The 18,363-nt window shown below is 41.3% G+C and overlaps 1 protein-coding gene across 5 annotated transcripts in view; it reads left to right on the top strand.

The window, feature by feature from the left end:
* Window positions 1-18,363, top strand: part of KIZ (kizuna centrosomal protein) — a 130,289-nt gene that overhangs the window by 93,782 nt on the left and 18,144 nt on the right. For all 5 annotated transcript variants that reach the window (XM_007961557.3, XM_007961517.3, XM_007961545.3 and 2 more), the window contains 3 exons: window positions 1,122-1,287; window positions 2,504-2,569; window positions 3,817-3,921. In XM_007961557.3, coding sequence (XP_007959748.3) covers window positions 1,122-1,287; window positions 2,504-2,569; window positions 3,817-3,921 — 337 coding nt within the window. The remainder of the gene's footprint in view (window positions 1-1,121; window positions 1,288-2,503; window positions 2,570-3,816; window positions 3,922-18,363) is intronic.

The following is an 18,363-nucleotide window of genomic DNA, read 5'->3' on the forward strand; positions in this document are numbered from 1 at the left end:
TGGCTAATGATGACCTATGAACATTTGTCCATTTCTGCTCTTCATATTAATTTTAAAGACTCATGGGCATTTCCCACAATTGGGTTGGACACTACCCAGTATTTACTGTCATCGTCAGCTACCTGTGGGTCACCATCACCACCGAGGTTTCCTCTCCAGCTACCTAAGGAAATTGCCACCTATCAATAGGAAATGAGAGAAACATACAGTCTGGCAGTGGGATAATGTGACCAGTGGTTACCTACTAAAAGTTTAACTCTTGTTGCCAGCATATTTGTATTTCTTAGGGGAAAGTACTGACCTGAAAATCAAGAGACATGGCTACTAACCCAGGCCCTGTGAATTGCCCCTTTTTCTCCACCTCTAAGGTTGGCTCTGATAAAAACCTATGTCTTCCTCCTTGCTCAGGACACATGAGGTATTATAAGTAAGACAATGCCTTTGAGAAAAGATAGGCAGTGTGGTAGGTGAGTTTCCCCAGATCCCCAGACAACTTACAGGCAAAGTGTAGACCATCTTAGTACTTGATTGAAGATTGGAATTTAGAATATGGGCAGTTATCTTTCTGCTCAGTGCATTCTCTTCAGCCACAAATTTTTCTGCAATCTTCCTATTTAGGGGAAGTTCATGGGTCATTTGAGGAGGACGGGGATATGGCAGGGTCACATCTTTCCAGATCTTTTTCTCAGTTCAAAGTAATTCTGTCTGACATGCCTAGAAAATAGGATTCATGTAATGAAAGAATAATTTTTTCCTTCAGAAAGGAGGTCTGAGGCTCTCTGCCTTTTGTATATATCAAAGGGAGGATAAACCTGCCCAGATTAACAGAGGTGGTCAGGTTTCATATACATACTTAACAAGCAGAAGAACATTTCTGCATTGCATAAGATTCAGCCCTCAAAAAGTGTATTATTTTGAGGGTAACTTGTAAAGAATTAGATTATAGTAGAAAATAACCTGGTGTTATTTTATCTTGACATTTTAATTTCATTTAAATACAGGAAACAAATCCTAAGTAAAGCTTAACTTAAAATTATATTTGAAGGCTATGTCTTTGAGACCAAGACGAATGTGGCTACAGTTTGTTTTTATTTCTTTGTGCTTTTTTTGAAACACTGTAGGCAACAGCATTATTGAGAAAAGCCCCTACAGAAGAGTGTGGCCATAGGTCAGCTATTCACAGTAGTGAATCATCTTGCAGCTTGCCATCCATTCTGAATGACAATAGTGGAATAAAGGAAGCCAAATTTGCTGTATGGCTCAACAGCGTTCCTACAAGGGAACAAGGTAACTATTGTTGAAGTGTGTGTCCATAGCAAAAAGGCATTCAGGGTCATCATCATCTTTCTCAAGGTATACCTGTAGAATATCACTGACTAGTGAATACCTCTGATTTTAATATGCATAATGTATTATTTGTTTTATACCACCTTCCAATAAATACTTATGTTCTCCTTTAGTCTAACAGGAATGGGAAATCTAACTGTAAGTCTGTCGTTCTAGGGAATTTATTTCTAATAAAATAAATATTCAGAAGTTATGAAATCTTAACAAAACTAATTGCTTGGCAGTAGATGATTTTGATCTCACAAAGATGAAGATGATTCTATAAAGTACTGTGAAGTTGTTGATATCACTTAATAGAATTTACTCATAATTGTAAACATTCCTTTTAATTATAATAGAACCTCACCAGTGTCTAAACAGTTGATTAACAATCAATGAATTTATGCCCCCCAAATTCGATAACCAATTTTGAGCACCCAGAAACTGTGATTATTTTAGCACTACTGCTAAGACATGCCATTTAACTGCTTTAATGGTTTTCCAAGACAGTTATGAATTCCTCAGGAATTGCTCGAGTTGATGTACATATGCAGGATGTGAAACTCACTTATTTTATGTCCCACCCAAATTTGATAGATGTCAGGCCTAATTATTTTGCATGAAAGCAACATAGTGGCACCTTAATTTAATTTAATTTTTAAATTTTTATTTATGAGATACCTTAATTTTAGAATAGATTTCCTGTTAGGAACAGTATTATTTCAGACAAGAAATACATTAACCAAAAAAAAAAAAAAAAAATTGAACATAAAAGTAATGGCAATTGGCCGGGCGCGGTGGCTCAAGCCTGTAATCCCAGCACTTTGGGAGGCCAAGACGGGCGGATCACGAGGTCAGGAGATTGAGACCATCCTGGCTAACACGGTGAAACCCCGTCTCTACTAAAAAATACAAAAGCAAAAACTAGCCGGGCGAGGTGGCGGGCGCCTATAGTCCCAGCTACTCAGGAGGCAGAGGCAGGAGAATGGTGTGAACCCGGGAGGCGGAGCTTGCAGTGAGCTGAGATCAGGCCACTGCACTCCAGCCCGGGCGACAGAGCGAGACTCTGTCTCAAAAAAAAAAAAAAAAAAAAAAAAAAAGTAATGGCAATTAAACACCCAAAGGATCTATTCCTTAACTTTGAAATACATTTTATTATTATGCATTCAATTTTTAGAAGTTTCAAATGGCTGTGGAGACAAGAGCAAGAAAGAAAACATGGCTGCAGATATCCCAATCACAGGTAAAGCTATGGTTGCCTAAGAGTTTCAGACACAAGATTTAACATTATTATATAATCAGAACATTTTGGGTCAGTGGTTTGTGGACCCCACTAAGAGCACATGTATTCAGCTACTGCATGCTGGAGCAGGAGATTAATCCTAAGAGCAGAACGTATATACTTTTGTTAACATAAACTAAGGTGGAAAATCACCGTGTCTATTGAATTCTTCATCACCATGTTATGTATTTACACCTGTAACATCCTCCATCATGTACCCTTTCAGCACCTGCGTCTCTGTGAAAAGGTCCATCTCCCTGGGGAACACCCAGTCATTACATAGCAAACTATAGATGTTTCTGATTTTACTCTTTCTTTCCTGTGGTAATTGAATATGTATATTAAAATAAGCAGATAATTTAAAAAAATGCCACATAGGAAGCTTGTGTTTGCCTCAGTCACAAAGCCTATCTGATAATTTAAAAATTGCACCAATCAGGCTTCATCATGACCTATTAAGGTTTCGGCACATGTATTAGGCTTGTTTAGGTGGAATCTGAACGATATCATTATTTTTTTTCTTTTTAGAATAGCAACAGCAGCAATTAGTATTCTGTACAGAGTTCTATTTGTCATACATCTGAATTTACTAGTACCTTATTTTATAAAGTGGTGTACTACTTCATTATAAATTCAAAGGTCTGACTTTAAATATTTATACAAGTAAATACACCATTGCACCAAGGTACTGAGGCATGCATGTGCATATGTGGTAGTTTTGTTGTTGTTTATAAGCAGAAAAGAATGGCCTGCTTTTATGGCAGTGCAATTCCTGGCATGATTAATTTTTTAAACTCATGTTTTTGTGATGAACTCTGGTTTTGAAAAAGGAGTTTATAGTAGTGCAATTATTGTATATATTGTGCATTCTGATAATATTTTACTCTAAAATGCAGAGTTTTTTTATTTTAAACATTTTCCCCAATGGTATGTTTATTGTGTTTTTAGTCTGCATTTTCTGAAAACTCTGGTATGGCTCCCTGTTATAGAATTTGGCTGCCTCAAATAAACTCATACAACTTGTCTTTGAGTCTTGAAACCTGGTTTCAACTAAATTGTTTTTATTTTTAGAATGTCTAAAACGTGACAGTTCAAAAAATAATAATTTGCATTCATTTGAGAAGTGTTCATCTCATAGGAAGATTTTTAAAAGCTGCTTTCTGGGCAGTAAAAAATGTGGTATTGCTGTGTTTTTCTTTAATCAATAGAAACAGAAGCCTACCAGTTGCTGAAGAAGGCTATCCTTCAGGGTAATACAAATCAAACTGAAAACAGGTTTCAAAAGGCAGATGCTTCTGTGTCACACTTGTCAGGTAAGTAAGAGCAGATGGCAGTGTCCAGGGGCCCAAAGTGGTGGGCAGGGCTGTGTTCAGGGAAGGGTGGTTATTCTTTTTGTAGGTTTCTGGAGTTTGCTCTGTAACGAGCTGTCACCAGGACAGAATGAGCTAGTACTTTTTTTATCCTTGGCAAACGGACATGTGGAAAAGCCCTTTTGTTGTGTCCTAGACATGTGCTGGCCAGCATGGCAGTGGCCCTCCCAGGCCCTGGATTCTGCCAAGCATGTCATGATAGTGACTTGTCATCAGTGACCCTGGGAAGACACACCCAAATTCCTTCTCTTCCCCACGACTACTAGTGTCTTTGTCATTCAATGGGCAGTGTTGTACTGGGCTGCTTTCCCTCACCAGAATGTTGGGGGATTTTTAGTTATTTTACTGAAAGGATTATAAATCCCAGGAATGCTAAATTGTATTTGTTTGTTTGTTTATTTATTTATTTATTATTTTGGAGGCAGGGTCTTGCTCTGTCTCCCAGGCTGGAGTACAGTGGCATGATGGCTTACTGAAGCCTCAACCTACCAGTCTCAAGCAGTCTTCCCACCTCAGCCTCCCAAGTAGCTGAGACTACAGGTGCACACCACCACCCTCAGCTAATTTTTGTGTTTTTTTGTAGAGGGTTTTGCCATGTTGCTCAGGCTGGTCTCAAACTCCTGGACTCAAGCTATCCACCTGCCTTGGTCTCTTGAAGAGTTGGGGTTACAAGTGTGAGCCACCATGCGCAGTCAGGAAAGCTAAATTTTAAGCTTAGTTATAGTTCCTTCAATCTAGGATTTTGTTTTAATTGTAATTTTGTTTTTTTGTACTTTGTTATTGTACATCTATTATTTTCAGTGGTTTTCCTTTCATTACACCAGATTTTAAAGCATAAGTTACCTCAATTTCCTTTGTGAGAGTAAATGGATTAATACAGAAGGAAATCCACATTGACTTTCTTAGCCACCATGCCATAATTTCACCTAGCAGAATGAACAGTGATTTCTAAATAGCATGTAATTCCCAGTCCATATTCAGATTTCCTGGTTGTCTCAAGGATGTCTTCTTCAGCCAGGCACAGTGGCTCATGCCTGTAATCCCAGCATTTTGGGAGGCCATGGTGAGAGAGGTGCTTGAGGCCAGGAGTCCCAAGACCAGCCTGGGCAATATAGCAAGACACTGTTTTTACAAAAAATTTAAAAATTAACCACACGTTTTAGCATGTTCCTATACTACTAGCTACTTAAGAGGCTAATAAGGCAAGAGGATCACTTGAGCCCAGAAGTTTGAGGCTGCAGCAAGCTATGATCACACCACTGCACTGGGCAACAGAGCAAGACCCTATCTAAAAAATAAAACAAAAAATGTCTTTTTCAGACAGATATTTTCGAGGGACATACTTACGGTCCATCAGACTTAGCTGTATTTGGAGAGCTATTTCCTAGATAATATTAGTGGTTAAAGTCAGTTGCGGCAAAATTCAGTTATTTTGGTGGTTTTGAGGATTTGGTGAGCCACTGCATGTTAAGTGCCCAGCACAGTGCCTGACAGTGAAAAGCCCCCTAGGAGAGCCAGCCATTGTGGTGGTAGGGGTGATTTGAACATAAGACATTGTAGTTTATTGAGTTATAAAACAGGGCCTCTGTCCTGATGGAGATTGTCATCACTTGCAAACTCTTAACTGTTTGCTTTCCATGACCTTCTTCACATTTGAGTCATGGAATTTGAATCCAGAGGGATATTAGAATGTATTCAACACTCCTATTTTACAAATGAGTCCCCAGGAGAGTAACACCTTGCTCAGAGCCTTTCAGCTGGATAAATGACACACATACTTTGGAAAGTGACTCCACATACCTGTTTCTGGTAAGTGTTATTTTCAGTAGTTAATTGGACAAGTGCAAAAGATAAGTAAATTTGGCTGGGCACGGTGGCTCACACCTGTAATCCCAGCACTTTGGGAGGCCAAGGCAGGCGGATCACCTGAGGTGAGGAGTTTAAGACCAGCCTGGCCAATATGATGAAACCCTGTCTCTACTAAAAATACAAAAATTAGCTAGACATGGTGACAGGTGCTTCAGCTACTCAGGAGGCTGAGGTAGGAGAATGGCTTGAACCCAGGAGGCAGAGGTTGCAGTGAGCTAAGGTCACACTACTGCACTCCAGCCTGGGTGACAGAGCCAGACCCTGTCTCAAAAAACAAACAAAAAAAAGGTGAGTAAATTAGACATATAAGTTGTAATCCGTTGGATGTGTATCTGAAATTATGGATTATGTTACTATTAATAACCTAGTACTTAATGCATTTTTATTAATTTATTCATAAATGAAATGACACTCTAGATTATATAGTCAGGCACCCCTAAATTCATTTCCCTTGCCCCATACTCAAAGTGCTCCTGCCTGTGTTTGCTGTCACTGACATTGTACTCAGATCCTTTGGCTGTGTATTATCTTTTACCCTTACTCTCATTCTGATCCTAAGGACTTATCTGAGTCCCAGAGAAAAACAGAAAGTGGACTGGAGGGTGTAGGGCAGCTTCACAGTGTTGTTAGAAGTAGCAGGGATGGGAGGTGGTGGTGCACTCTGCGCTCAAGGAGCCCACCCCAAATCTAATGAAGAAGCAGTGCATGTTTCACTTACTTCTGAGTCTTTGGACCTGTCCTGAGGAAAGCTTCTTAAATAAACCTTGAGCCTTAGTTTTCATGTCTGAAAAGACCTCCTCCTGGTAAGCATGTGGACACCCTCTCTGGGCTGAATGTGGACACATTTTTAAAATAATCACTTTGCTGCAGAGTGTACATGCAAGCAGGCAGGTTCCAGGTTAGAAACTCAGCAAATGCTTTTTGCAGAGATGCCCATGCATGCTGTGTCTCTGATTGTGACTGCCAATTAAGAAGCAGACCTGTAGCAGAAACATCCAAGGCTGAGAACTCCCAGAAGGCAAAGGTCAGGGGTTGCCCTGCAAACTGGGGGCATTGTGGGAATATCCAAGTCTCTGGCTCCAGAGAAAGAGGTGGAGTGTGCATCCTCCTCCTCAACCTTTAGAGGCTGGTAAAGAGTGGCCTTGATGATTTTCAGTGGAGATTCTTTCTCCTCTATGGGATGGAAAATAGAGGATTTTACAGAGGGGCTTAAGAGTGGATAAGGTGGGTAACTGTTATCCACGGGTCTCAATTATTTCTGAGCCCTGGTTTGCTGCCCGTGTGTTATAACAATGGGAATTATCCAGTGCTTTGTGACATAGTAGAGATCCATATGCCTACATGTGCATCTTTGTGCCTATTTTGTGCCAAAATATTAGACATTAAAAAAAAAACTTTGGAAATTTTTTAAAAACTTAGCAAAGCCATATACTTTGTTAAGGTGTTACTGTTCTGTCCTTGCCAGTGTACTCTCCCCACCCAGGGACCTCCCATGAAATTCATGTTTGAGGGCCTCACGCACCTTGGCACTACTAATACTGTTGCTTTGTCCATCATTGCCGCTACTTTGATCTCTTAAGTTCTTGACCATCATCCCTTTATTAAATGTTTGTGGCTTTGGCATAACTGTTCGGAGATTTTGCATTTGGTAGAGTAAAGCAAGTACGTAGTTTAATTTAAGATAGAGTCTGTCTGCCTCTTTTTAATAGTTTTGTTGGAGTGTCCTGTTTGTCTGAGTACATGCTGGTTGTGTTTGTATGGGCTGCATTCCTTCTAGAATATTTCAAAGAAAAGAAATATTCCAGAGGCTGTCACCTGAAGGGTGAGGAAGTGTAGCAATTGGACTGGGGCTTTGGAACCAGCCTTCAGTGTCAGCTCTTTTACTCCTTGCTCTGTTTCTCTACCCTCTCTGAGTCTCTGTATTGGGAAAGCAGACATACTGCCTAATAGGATTGTCTTAAAGTTTAAATGAAATCATTTGTGAAAGTGCCAAGCAGATACTAGACACTCAGTTTTATCTGTGATATATAATAACATTCATGTGAACATTGTTAGTGTTCTTGGTCTTCTGTGCTGGCCCCCACAAGCCCCAGCATTTCTAAACCAGCTATGAGGAGCCTCACAAAGCAAACTCAAAGAAGAACAGAAGTAGAGAGAATGGGGATGCAGCATCACAGAAAGTGCCATTGTGAGATGAGCGCCCGGAAGAGTGGACACTTTCAGTCTGTTCTTGTGGACCTGCATACCTTCCTTGAGTTGTGGTAGCCACTTGGAACCAAGACCCACACAAGTACAGTGCTGCTGCAACACCTGCAAGACAGTGCTTCCCGGTAGTACTGCTACGTTAGTTTCTGCAAGAAATTGCCACTTGAGAACACAATTGAGATTCAAATCCAGAAGGATGGTTACCTTATCAAAAAGGAATCTCAAGAAGAGTTTGATGATACTTTTCCAACTTCCACTTAGTCCCATGAGAAAATCCATAGAGAAATATCCGAAATAGCTGCTGAAGTATTCCTGAAGATCTCATTGGTCAAGGCCCAGACATCTCTGCCTGGGGGGACCTGTGTGCCCTTAGTAACCCTTACTTGCTCACAGTGGAAGACGTTGCTGGGCACCTGATCACCAGGCAGCAGACCTCCCCTGATGTGTGTGCTGCCCCACAAGTATTGATGAGCTAATGCAGCATTTTCCAAAATGTGTTATTTGCAGTGCTCCACCCAGAAAATACATCAATTAATACATATTTTGTTGCCAAGCCCTGCATGATCCTTGTCTCTCTCTGCAGTATGCATAATGCATAGAAACATAGTGAAGACTTGGAGAAGACTTTCAGCAAAGGAATTTTTAAAATTGTGATCCTGGAGTTTCAGATAACTTACCATTTATTTGAAAATGGAACTTTTCCTGTTAACAGTCAACAGAATTAATGTTCTGTAGAACATGCTTTGTGAAACATACACACATATATGTGGAACATTTTGAAAGCAGTGAGTCCAATGGGGGCACCAGTTTCCTCAATACACTAAGATTATCTTCAACATTTTTCTGTGGTTTCATTTTGTGGGAAGCTGTCTTGTACGTGAGATTGCTTTATAAGGAAACTTTGGGCTGCTTTAGTGTAACTACACCCAGATGTTATGACTGACAGCTGTTTGTTACAGCTGTTCCTTGAATTGATGAGAAGGTTACAGTAGTAACTTTAGGCACCCAGAAGTGCTATTCTTCAGTGTGGGATCCTTCTGTGTGTCTTTACCATTTCAGAAGAAGTATAAGAGAAGACATGGCTGAGGTGAAATCTGGGAAGTCACGGGAGTTTGGGGGTGGGAAGCTGTGAAGTCATATCTTTATCAGAATGAGGGGGTCCTGGGGATGTTTAGCCTGAGAAGGGCACAGTAGTTTTTTAAATATTTGAGGAGCTGCCATATACTAGGCAGAATATTTATCGAGCTTAATTATAGAGTGTAGCTCAGTAACAAAACAACTTTCTAGCTCTTCATTTCAGCAAAACCAAGTTCAGTATCTTCCAGGTATGAGTGCTTGAACCATGGCAGGAACCATGACTTTTTTTTTGAGACAGGGTCAGGGTCTTGCTCTGTCGCCCAGGCTGGAGTACATTGTTGTGCTCACAGCTTGTTGCAGCCTCTGTCTCCTGGGCTCAAGTGATCTTCCTTCCTCAGCCTCCCAAGTAGCTGGGACTACAGGCGTGTGTCACCATGCCTGGCTAATTTTTATATTTGTTATAGGATGGGGTTTCACCATGTTGCCCAGGCTGGTCTCAAACTCCCGAGCTCAAGCAGTCTGCCCGCTTTGGCCTTCCAAAGTTCTGGGATTGTAGGCATGAGCCACCTTGCCTGGCCCTGTGGCTCTCTAAAAGAGGCATCGTGGAAGGAATTATTGCCTCTGTGACCCCTGACGTTCCTTCTAATGCCAAGGGACTGTGCTGCTTCCTCTGTGCTAATGGAATCCAGTGTGCCAGCATTCTCATCTCTTCATTTCCCTTTCTCATTTGCTTATCACCCCAAAATGGAGGTCATCTTGGCTAGGTTCCTCCTTAAAGAGTCTGCTATCACTTTGAAGGCATCTGCTTTGTTAATCATTGTTATGGAGCATGCGAGTTTTCTGTGTTTAGATTTACATATAAACCCTCCTGGGCACACACCGATGCCCCACCCGCAAACACAGAGTCAGTATTCCATAGCCTGTATGATCTGTTGTTGTGAATATATTCTACCCCTTTTATTAGTCTAGTTGTTCACTAAAGAATCCAGGTGGAAATCAAAGATGAATTTTTATATCTATAAATGTATGGTTTTCTGTATATAATAAGTACTATATAATTAGATGTATTGATACAATATATATTATATATCATATAATTATATATAAAATCCTTAATTATATTAATTAATTAATACTTTTACATGGGCTGAATCCTGGGATACCAGGAACCACAAAAGATGGGTCCTCCCTCATCTCTAACCTTCACAACAGTCTTATAGGGTAAACATTAGTACTCACCCTGCAAGTGGTCAAAGAGAAACTTAGAAAGGTGTCCTGCTCAAGGCCATGTTGCTAGTGTGTTAGATCTTGAATTAAACTTAGACTTTGGGATTTGGGCCCTTGAACTCCTTCCGTTTCACTGCCCTGCCTCTTTTATTTATTTTATTATTTTATTTTATTTTTTTATTATTTATTTGTTTACTTGTTTTGAGACAGAGTCTCACTTTGTCACCCAGGCTGGAGTGCGGTGGCACGATCTCGGCTCAGTGCAACCTCTGCCTCCCAGGTTCAAGCGATTCTCGTGCCACAGCCTCCTGAGTAGCTGGGATTACAGGCACGTTCCACCATGCCCAGCTAAATTTGTATTCTTAATAGAGACGGTTTTGCCCTGTGGCCAGGCTGGTCTTGAATCCTAGCCTCAAGGTATCCACCCACCTTGGCCTCCCAAAGTGCTGGGATTACAGGTGTGAGCCGCCACGCCCGGCCTACCCTGCCTCTTTTATTTTACCAAAAAGACAACTGCATCAAGATGTCCGGATCACTTAAACATCAGTGTACATCATAACAGAAGATGGGCTTTGCAAGGCTGCTTCTGAGAGCAATGATAAACAAAGTTTGCCTTTCCTTTCACTTGGGTTAGGCCTGGAGAGGTGGGCAGCATGCAAGGATTTTCAAATGCAGCTCATCCCAAGAGGTAGGCCTTTCATAAAGTGGGGCAAACCTGAGCCCAGCTGGGCTGCTGGGAGGTCGGTTTCCCTGAAATACTTCCTGACCTAATATACAGGTTAGTTTGCCTGAAACACTCAGGCCATGAGCAAAGTGATGCTTATCTAGATTGGGAGAGAAAGTCTGCCTTTTGAACTACTTATATCCCCAAAGTGAAAATTTCCCACATTAACAATTTTGTTTGTATTCACACTAAAGTTACCTTTCAGCATTAAGTGAGTTTTAATTTTAGCAGATGATGCAGTTATGCTAAATGTCCTAAAACTACAGAACCTAGCACAGTATCTGGCACAGAGTGGGCACTTAATTTGTCAAATGAATAAAAATGGGGATATTAAGGAATTTTCTTAAATGCTTGTTGATTCAGGACAGAATACTATCTCTTTCAATCATTCACTCCACCAGTACTTTTCCCACCCCACGTGCCCATCCTGGCAAAACTAGTCTCCTTAAGCTCCATGTGAAAAGGGCTCTCAGCTTTTATCTCAAGAGGATTAAGCCTCTAAGAATGTCCATTCAGCCTGTCGTTCTTTTGACACCAATTCTCTTGGTCAAGCTGTGTTGAAAGTGGTTGCCTGACTGTGCCATTCCTCATGGATATTCTTTGGCAAGCTGAAATATGCAAGGTAATATTTCCTTGCATATTTCCTAAGACATCCATTTAGAATCTTTCCAGGAGGTCAGCTTAGATTTGGAGGGTGCCACTTGGAGTTCTAGGCAGTGCTTCCCAAAATGTGACTGCTTGAGTTTTACATCAATTCGGAAAAGGGCTAGAAAGATACAGTGGCTAGGTTGTCACTGGTGACTGGATTTATCCTGGGAGGAAAGACTGCAGTGATGACTTTGGGCTCCCAAAGCACAGTGGCATAACACCGCTACTACTGAGGCTTTACTGAGAATGTGCTTCACCTGTCCTGTCCCAGAAGCACTTTCCTGACAAGAATCAGTCGAGACATGTTACCAGTTGTGCCTGGGACAGGAAACCCCCAGCTTGTGCCAAACCAGGGGAACCGCCATATGTTGCTGGATTGTCCATTGAAAGTCCACATGGCCCTGTCTCTGTGCCAGGGCTCAGCCTGCTGGGGCTTCACCCATGGAGCCTGCTCCCTGCTACTTGCCATAGCAAAACAGTCCTCATTATGTTGCAGGACAGTGCTGTTCATTTAACCTGATCATTAAAGGATAAAAGGTATCTTTCTGATGGGGCTTCTGGACTGGATGCTTCTACCTTCAAGGAGATGAACTCATAAACGCCAGGAGAAATTCTCCCCAGTGGCTCATGGTAGAATCCCATGTAGAGTTTTAGAACATACCCATGCCCCAGCCACACCCTTGTGCAATTATTTCTGAACCTCTGGGAGTGGCACCCAGGCATAAGTACTTTGTAACACATCCAGGTAACTTCTTAGGTTTGAGAACTATGGAGCCAGGGGTCTCAGTTCAAAAGAACCCTTATAGGTCCTGTTGTGAAGCACCCTTATTTTACACAGAAGACTCTGAAAGACGAAATCGAGCTTTAAATATTTTAATAAAATCAGGGGTTGGAGTGTATTATTTTCCTAGGACTGTTGTAACAAAGAATCACAAACTTAAAACAACAGAAATGCACTCTCTCACAGTTCTGAGAGCTAGAAGTCTGAAATCCAGGCATCAGCAGGGCCCTTGCCTCTGAAGGCACTAGCTGGTGGCTCCTGGCTTGTGGGAGTATAAGCCCCGTCTCTGCCTCTGTCTTCACTTGGCCTTCTCTTCTGTGTCTTTGTGTCTGCTCTTCTTAGAAGAACATCAGAAATGGGATTTAGGGCCCACGGTAAATGCAGAATGATTTCATCTCGGGAACCTTAACTAATATGTCTGTAAAGAACCTATTTCCAAATAAGGTCACATTCTGAGGTTCTGGGAGGACATGAGTTTGTCGGGTTGAGGGGAACAACACTATTCAACCAACTACAGGGAATGAGGATGGACTTCTTCATATTTTACATTTTTAGCATCCAGTTCATCTTCTATAGTAATTATTCCTGAACTTATCATAAATAATGGTAAAGATAATATTGCCATTTCTAATTTCTCTCATTAAATAAATCATTGCGTACAAAGGGCTAAAATATACTGTTTTTTAAAAAGCTATTTATATCAATGAAATACAGCTTTCTGATCAGCATTACTCAAGTTGGAAAGTTAAAGGTGTCATGAGGTTGAGAGTTGAAAATTCACCTCTCACGACTGAACAGTGTTAAATGGCAAGCAAAAGTGTTTCAGCTCATTTGGGGAATGTCGGTTAAAGGTCAGTTTCAAGCCTGGAATTTGTTTTCAGGTTTAATTGTTGAGTTGACCCATAGAAATTAGGACTATGACATAAATCTCTATTTTCTGAAGCAGTGCCAGACAACTCATGGGAATTAGGTGGGTCTCTTCTCATGCATCGGCCCTCTTCCGGAGAGTGCAGAGAGCAACCTTGACAATGGAATTTGCAGGTCCAGGTCTATACAGGTGGAGTGGAGTTTATTGCAGAAAGTCGGGATGTGAAAAGTGATTCTGGTTATGGACCCAAACTTGTGTATCTTCCTGCCTTTAAAAAAAAAAAGATCCTTTTTTTTGTATTTTCAGAATTGCAAAAGCAGCCATATCCTATTTTCTCTCTCTCTCTCTCTTTTTTTTTTTTTTTTCAGAGACAGAGTCTTGCTCTCTTACCCAGGCCGGAGTGCAGTGATGTGATCTCGGCTCACTGCAGTCTCCACCTCCCAGGTTCAAGTGATTCTCGTGCCTCAACCTCCTGAGTAGCTGGGATTACAGGTGCCTGCCACCGTGCCCAGCTAATTTTTATATTTTTGTGTTTATAGTAGAGACGGGGTTTCACCATGTTGGTGAGGCTGGTCTTGAACTCCTGACCTCAAGTGATCCACCCATCTCAGCCTCCGAAAGTGCTGGGATTACAGGTGTGAGCCGCTGTGCCCGGCCCTATTTCCTTATTATTTATTTATTTATTTTGAGATGGAGTTGCATTCTTGTTGCCCAGGCTAGAGTGCAATGGCACGATCTTGGCTCACCACAACCTCCGCCTCCCGGGTTCAAGCTTTTCTCCTGCCTCAGCCTCCCAAGTACATGTGCCACCATGTACTTGGGACTACAGACATGTGCCAACATGCAGTGGTGTAGATACAGTTTCTCCATTTTGGTCAGGCTGGTCTCAAACTCCCAACCTCAAGTGATCCACCTGCCTCAGCCTCCCTAAGTGCTGGGATTACAGGCGTGAGCCACCCCGCCCGGCCCTTATTTTTATTTAAGCAGATTACTAGGCAAATGATTTCTGGATTCTCAGTGATAGTATTTATCTTTTGAAGTAACTTAAGAAACATATCTCACAATTTTTATTTTATTTTGCAAAAATGACCGAGTTTGCAGTGTCAGCAACACACCTAGTACAATTTGAAAAAACATGTGGGTGTAGAAATGTGTGAAAAGTAACAATGCTGAGAAACTCAGTGGACAGAGAATATTTTTCAGATTTCGTTTTAACTTCATATAGAAATAGCAATTATCCTTCCTTACTCAAACATGCCCAGTTCTCTGTCAGTTCAAGGTCGGTTTTTTAGCCGTAGTGATAGTATTGTTTGCATCTCCCTTTGTTATTTTTTTTCCGAGCCCAACTCTTTTTTTCATTAAGGATTTCTGCAAAAGCAATGGGCAGATTCCCTGCCTCCAACACACCCCTTAGAGACTGGTGAACCATGTGTTTGTCTGGCTCTTGTAATGGGGTGTTAAAAGCACTTGTTCATCAGATATTTTATTTTTATTTGTAGATTTAGAAGTATTTTAGCAGGTGTACATTTGCATATAAAAGAGGAAAACAGATAAGAAGTTGAGGCTTTTTCTTTCTCCTCTCCTCAGCATCATCTCTCTCCCACCTCTTTATTCAGCGTGTTTTCACTTTCTTTCTGTAGCTGTTTCTATTTTCCAGACACAAGACGCATATCAAAAAGAAAAAAAAAAAACAGTCTCAGCGATCCTTCAGCACTTTGCAGAAAGATAGATGATTGGGTTCAGGCAGCTTATGTAACAAAGTAAGGGAAAATACATTTATCTCATGTCATCAGTCAAGAGTTAATAGACAAGGATAGATTTTCACCTTCTGGAGCTGTAGACTGCATGGGATGCCCCTCCTTGCCTTGCCTTACATTTTGAACTACAATATTTTCTACTTTTTAAACTAAGTCTTGACACAGATTTGAATATATAATCAATGCTTGAACATGATTCAGAACAAAGATTCAGAACAGAGCATGCGTGTGTGTTTGTTTCCGTGTGTATCAGAACATTCCATCTGAAAATGATTGTATTCTTTAGAAATGTTTGTTTAATCTAAACATTTTCACTACTCAGTATTTTCTGAGAGTTTACCTTTACTAATGGGAGGAAGTGTTTCCCTGGATTTCTAAGTCAGGCTAGAAAGTGAAACCATTAAAGCAAACACCCAATCCTCAAATTTTTAGACTTACAGTTTACTTGCAGCTGAGAAAACGAAAATCTTTTTCCCTTGGAAATATATTGACTTTGTCCCTACCTTGTTTGTAACAGACTAACTTGAACTTCTTGATTTGTTACTTTTGCTCCTTTTTTTGTTCATTCATTTAATAACTATAAATTTGCAGAGCAGCAACAAAGTGGAGCTTTTAACTGCTTGGTTCATCACTGTGTTTCTTCTAAAAAATCCTGGGCCTGAATTACCACAAACCTCACGTCCATAGCTTTACACTCTTGCTTCATGAAACTAGCGTCCCGGCCAAGTCTTCTGGGCTGTTTCAGGAGGATGTCTGATCTGTTTGAGAACTCCTAAAAAAAAAATACACTCTTGCCTCCAGAGTCTGAAACCTGGTCTGTTTGATACAGACAGCCCCTTAAAAATCTTCATACAGCTGATGCATCCTCCCTGGATAACATGTTCCAACAACCTTTTCAACAAGAAAGCTTTTCCTGATATCTAGCTTGTATTATTTGGCTGCAGTTTTTCCCTAAGTGTTCTTGTACCACTTTCAGTGAACACAAAAAGTTGCTCACTACCATCTAGTTTCGAGGCTACAAATATGTTCTGTTTTGTCTGTGCAGTGTTTTATTTTTAAAAAGAAGAAAGAAAAGGCAGAAGTCTGGTAAGACCAGGCCCACCTTCCCACCAGGCAGCAATTGGCTGGAGCCAAGGAGCAGCTGTGCTCTATGGACAAGTCATGTGCCTCCTTGCCTGCTACAGGGCAGGCGCTTCCTGCTGCCCCTGCCTGGCCATAGTCACTTCTTGGAGGTACTTGCTTGGCCCCAGAGGCATCTGCATCCGCAATGCCCACCCTGTCCTGTCTGTTTGCAGTACCTGAACTTTCCTTCCCTTCTCCAACCTTGTTCTATGCAGACTATGTATCCTTTAACCTCTTCTAATTTGTTTTAACCAACCCTTATTAATTTTGTTTTTCCTATGTAGATCATCTCTCAGACTTTCATAAATAGTTTTGTGCAACAATTCTGACTAAATAGGGGGGTGATGCATAGGGAGAGCGACTCCAGCTCTGGTGCATCTGATCCTCGGTTGGGCGGCAACAGTGCTAGGCTCTCTGCCCTCTCCTGCTTTGACATCTGTGGTCCTGCCTCAGTGAGTGTCATTCCTCTAGGTGAATGCACTTCATCTTTGTACCTTTTAAACTTCACTTTGCCTTTAAACCATTGGAGAGAGTGCGCACTGGGATTGGGGGTGAGAGATGTGCCCAGCAGTCCTCAGCCTGATCTTGCCAGTCCTTTATGACTCAGGTCAGGGCAGCTGCATCCCAAATAAAAACTGCCCAGGTGGGCTTCGGTGACTCTGCTTGGAGAAGGGCCACAGAGGCTTAAGGATGAAACACCAGTGAGGTGATTGGGAAGTGGTGGGCTCTGGTTGAATGGGGCAGGAGAGTGAGCCATCTCAGGATGGGTGGTTAGCCAAAAGCTCCTGAGCTCGCACTCTTCAGGAAAGAAGGGAGGGGGACCAGATGGAAAGTGTGGAGCATAGAAAGGGCTCGTCTTTTCCAGAGTATCAGAATGGTGCCTTGTTGCTAGAAGTGATTTCACTTCACATTGGCAGTTTCCTCCCTTGCTAACCTCAAACCAGTAATACTATCAGCCCTTCTTCTGTTTGGGCAGAATGCTTAATCCCCCCCAAATCTGAAATTACCTCAGGACTACTAGCTTGATACTTCTCACAGAAATCCCCTTCTGATTGCCAGTGACACGTTTTCCTGGTTTCTGAGAAGCAGGAGCGCCGTCTCACTGGAGTCAAGTGATTTGCCTTCCGACAATGGAGAAATGAGTTTGCAGTGCGCAGCTCCAGCTTCCAGTGGCCAGGAGGCTTTGTTTATCAAGAAGCTGCTCCTTTTTTTTTAAGTTCCCATCTTTGCTATCTTTTCCTTGACGAAATAAGTTTAATTGATGTAGAAATAACATGTGGTCATTAAGATCTGGAGTTGTATCCTGAGAACTGAAAAACTTTTTGGTTGATTTTTATAAAATAAAAACAAAACAGGGCGTTTTTACCTCTTTTACACTGATTTCTTACCTTTAGAAATTCAGACACTCTGTCTTTGATTTTATTAATATTGTCCCTCTTTCACAGTTACCTTACAGTGTATTCGAAGTAACACGGATATTAGGATTAGCCGAAGGGCATCACGACACCATCCCATTGGAGCCATCCTAGGACAGTGCGACCAGCCTCACCAAGAAACACTTTCACCCCAGCCCCCCACCCGCCCCACACACACACACATTACACAAAACAGCACTTTCCCCTCTGTATGCACTGTTTCTGACATTTTCTTTATTAGATTTTTCAAAATACTAGTTTCAATGACCTAAACTGATTTCACAATCCAGCAATGTTAAAAAAGTGTTGCCTTAGAATTTATTATCTTCAGAGCGAAGAATCCCTGATCTGTATGTATTTTAATTATATAGTATTTAATATTCCAAAGTATAATGTTCATTTTAAGTACTCATTTTTATCATGACTGATTTTCAGTAGGGCAAGGTAAGTTGTATTTTTATTCTTCAGTGTGATGGTAGTTTTAATCCAGTAATAGAGTCTCGTGGTTAAATCCTTAAATGAAGCCAGCAAAAGCAGGAATCCAACCTGTTGCCAGCCCCTGGCATTGACAATGGGACTCCTTTTGTGTTACGTTGAAGATGTAGACATGGATGCTGTTTTGTTATGTTTGTGCTGAAACTCTGATTCTTCATCCTGCATTTCATCTGGGTGCTCTTGAAATTTAGAGTAAT

This window comes from Chlorocebus sabaeus, chromosome 2, assembly GCF_047675955.1.
Source record: "Chlorocebus sabaeus isolate Y175 chromosome 2, mChlSab1.0.hap1, whole genome shotgun sequence".
NCBI classification, from domain to species: domain Eukaryota; kingdom Metazoa; phylum Chordata; class Mammalia; order Primates; family Cercopithecidae; genus Chlorocebus; species Chlorocebus sabaeus.